Source organism: Engystomops pustulosus, chromosome 4 (genome assembly GCF_040894005.1).
Source record: "Engystomops pustulosus chromosome 4, aEngPut4.maternal, whole genome shotgun sequence".
Taxonomy (NCBI): Eukaryota; Metazoa; Chordata; class Amphibia; order Anura; family Leptodactylidae; genus Engystomops; species Engystomops pustulosus.
Window position 1 is genome coordinate 194734606 of NC_092414.1, and position 3865 is coordinate 194738470.

The 3865-nt window shown below is 43.5% G+C and overlaps 1 protein-coding gene across 1 annotated transcript; it reads left to right on the top strand.

The window, feature by feature from the left end:
• The first annotated feature begins 82 nt into the window (after positions 1-82).
• On the top strand, positions 83-3032 carry LOC140128518 (uncharacterized). The gene is made up of 4 exons (XM_072150215.1): positions 83-127; positions 210-848; positions 911-2314; positions 2393-3032. The coding sequence occupies exons 1-4, from the start codon at positions 83-85 to the stop codon at positions 2687-2689; spliced, it is 2385 nt and encodes a 794-aa protein (XP_072006316.1). The 3' UTR covers positions 2690-3032.
• The last annotated feature ends 833 nt before the right edge of the window (positions 3033-3865 follow it).

The following is a 3865-nucleotide window of genomic DNA, read 5'->3' on the forward strand; positions in this document are numbered from 1 at the left end:
AGGTAGATCACTATGATCTGAGGTCTAGTTGTCTATGTGACGACGGCTCCAGTTTCTGCGTCTAAATCTTCTGCTGTCTACTATGACTGATGAAGTTAACCCAATCTTCCTGCACCCTCCAGTATCCGTAAGTGGGGCTAATTGCAGGGGATATTGCCACTGTGTATGCAATGTTAGTGGGTTACTAGTCTCCTATATTTGCCTTTTAGGAAAAAGACCTGGGGTCTAAGGGGAAAGGCAAGGAGGAGAAGGGGGATAAGGCTAGCAGGCCTGAAAGACCCGAGAAATCGGATAAAACCAGGACCAGGAAATGTAACATGTGTAACCACTCTATGCCAGATTCGTATAAAAAGCCAATCTGTAAAGTGTGTATTGATAACTTCATGCGAGAGGAGAAAACATCCTTCCTAGACGAGCTAAAAGGGTTCATAGAAGAGAAAGTGGTCTCATCTATTGCCGCAGCTACATCTAGGGCTCCCCCATATAAAAAGCCCAGATTAGAACCTGGGTCATCACCATCTGAGGCAGGAAGTGATTCGGAGACTCCTTCTTGTTCTATAATAGAGACGGAAGACTCCTTAAACCCTCAGGATTTTATAAAATCTGCTGAATCCAGACATCTTTTCCCAATAGACGAATTGGATAATTTACTGAAGGCCATCAGACAGACCTTAGAAATTGAGGATGTGGTCGTACCCCAATCTAAAGAGGACGAGCTGTTTGGTGGGTTAAAAGCAAAACGCCAGAGGGTGTTTCCCTTAAATGACACTCTCAAAGAATTAGTGTCTGAAGAATGGAAGGAACCGGAAAAAAGGATCCTTATATCAAAAAACTTTAGGAAGAGATTAGTCTTTGAGCCTGAAGACTCTAAACTATGGGATTCCTGTCCTAAAGTGGACGTGCAGGTTAGTTGGGGAGCAGTGCTTCCTCAAAAGTTGACGCAGGGTTCCTGGACAGAGGAGATTTCCAGAAGGTCGTCCAACTACCGAGAACTGAGGGCGGTTTGGGAGGTACTCAGCTCAAACACTGCTCAACTAGCAGGACACCACCTGTTGATACTGTCCGACAATACCACAACAGTATCCTACCTGAAGAGGCAAGGGGGAACCAGATCCCCATTACTGATGTCCTTAACAAGACAAATATTTTTGTGGGCAGAGGACCATGTCCTATCAATCTCGGCTACCCATCTAAAGGGAACAGAGAACACAACGGCGGATTTCCTCAGCCGAAGGAAAATACTTCCCAACGAGTGGTGCATAAAAGAAGAGATATTCCAGTACCTGTCTTCTCTTTGGGGGAAACCTCAAATAGATTTATTCGCAACAAGAAAAAACACCAAGTGTCAACACTTTTTTTCCTTGGAAAAAGGAGAGACAAGAGATCGTCTGGATGCATTCTCCCACTCTTGGAACACCACTCTCGCCTACGCCTTCCCCCCTATTCCCCTGATCGCCAGAGTGTTAGAGAAAATTTATCTAGAGAAGACGCAGACCATATTTGTGTGCCCAAATTGGCCCAAAAAGAGCTGGTACCCGATTCTGAAGCGGATGACCACTCAGGATCCAGTCATGCTACCAGTATCAGAAGATCTCCTGGTACAGGGTCCAATATCCCATCCAAATCCAGGAAGACTCCAGTTATCAGCATGGATCCTGAATCGGACTATATGAAGTCCCAAGGACTCTCCCCTGCTGTTATAAACACCCTGAAGGCAAGTAGAAAACCTGTCACTTTTGCCATTTACCACAAGATTTGGAAAAAATTTTCTTCTTTTTGTGCAGATAAACCACCATGTCAATCTAACCCCAATGTCTTGCAGGTTCTTGACTTCCTTCAAAAGGGTTTGGAGTTGGGACTTTCCACAAGTACTCTTAAGGTCCAAGTATCAGCCCTAAGTGATTTCTTCGATCAACCCCTCATCGAGCACAGGTGGGTGAAAAGATTCATTCTAGCAGCCTCTAGATTAAAACCCCAGGTCCTTAAAAGGACTTCTTCATGGGATCTCTCTTTGGTCTTAAATGCTTTAATTAAAGAGCCTTTTGAACCAATTTCTTCTGCTAGTGTAAAAAACCTGACACTAAAAACGGTATTCCTGGTAGCAATCACCTCAGCAAGGAGACTAGGTGAACTTCAGGCAATTTCTATTAAGGAACCCTATATGAGGGTTCTTGATGATCGAATTATTCTTATGCTGGACCCAAATTTCATCCCAAAGGTGGTCTCGGAATTTCACAGAGGTCAGGAGATCATATTACCTTCTTTCTGCAAGAATCCGTCCTCAGAGAGAGAACGCGAATGGCACACTCTAGATGTAAGACGTTCTGTCGTTAAATACTTGGAAATAACTGAATCCTGGCGTATTGATTCTAACCTATTTCTCCAATTTCAGGGGAAAAATAAGGGGAGGAAGGCGTCCAAGGCAACCATCGCTAGATGGCTAAGGATGGCGATATCTTCCTGTTATGACATCCAAGAGATTCCAGTACCATCAGGGATAAGGGCACATTCCACAAGAGCCGTATCCACCTCCTGGGCAGAGAAAAGAGGGGCCTCCCTAGAACAAATCTGCAAAGCAGCAACTTGGACTTCCTCCTCTACCTTCTCTAAACACTATAGACTTGACTTGCCCTCCTCGAAGGATCTGTCCTTCGGGAGAAAGGTGCTTCAAGCAGTGATCCCTCCCTAAAAGACTACTCATATTGTAAGTCTCCAGGTGGGCCGTCATGGGGGACGAAGTGGAAAGAATGAATTAGTTACTCACCGGTAATTCCATTTCCATTAGTCCACCATGACGGCCTATAGTTTCCCTCCCTTGCTTGTTCAAGATTATGTGGTATTCACAATGATAAAACTGTATGTGATCGAAACATATAAATAAATCATTGTTGCATCTTCCTCAGTGTGGTTATTTTGAAGTCACTGGTGGGAGGATGCGGGGAGGGGAATTTAACCTCTCTTCTTCCTGTCCCTACAGAGGTCAAGGGGCATCCTCCAGGTGGGCCGTCATGGTGGACTAATGGAAATGGAATTACCGGTGAGTAACTAATTCATTCTTTTCCGGTCACCTCCACGCGGCGAACTGGAGATCCTTTCTATGCCCAGGCACGAAAAGGAACTGCAGTCACCACCATGGACGGTGCGAAAATGTTTTGATGCCATGGAAACGTTAACTATATCTTTGTTTTTAGCGTCAGAGAGATGTCTCCTGATGCGTGTTTTTAGGGCACCGCTCGTACAACCTACGTATTGGACTCTGCAGGTTTCACAGTATATAATGTATACAACATATTTCGTATTACAGTTTATGTAACTATGAATATTGTTCTTCTGCTGTGTGCACATAGACTGAAAAAACCGTGCCAGAGTAGCAAGATTACAACAAGTGCATTTATTATGGCCACATTTGAAAAAACCTGTTGTGGAAAACCAGTGGTTCCTTTTGATGTCATTTTTTGACTACCAGTCAGCGAGTATAAAAAGACTTACAGCAACGAGGTTATCCATCATGGATGCTTCATAGGGCGTCTAACGTAGTTGATAACATTCCCAGAACTGATCTGTTACAGACCAGTAAAAAAAGAAAAAATAAGAGTCATAATATCACTAAATCTGATGCCCACATTACCTTCTCCACCTCGTACAGTGACCAATATCCACAAATTGTAAAGATCATTAAAAAATACTTACCCCTATTACAGACAGATGATTCTATCCCCAGTTTTTCCTGCAACAGTATTCGATTTGTTTCCAAAAAGGCACCTACATTAGGGAATATTCTGTCACCTAGCCTATTTACTTCAAAAAATGACATCAAAAGGAACCACTGGTTTTCCACAACAGGTTTTTTCAAATGTGGCCATAA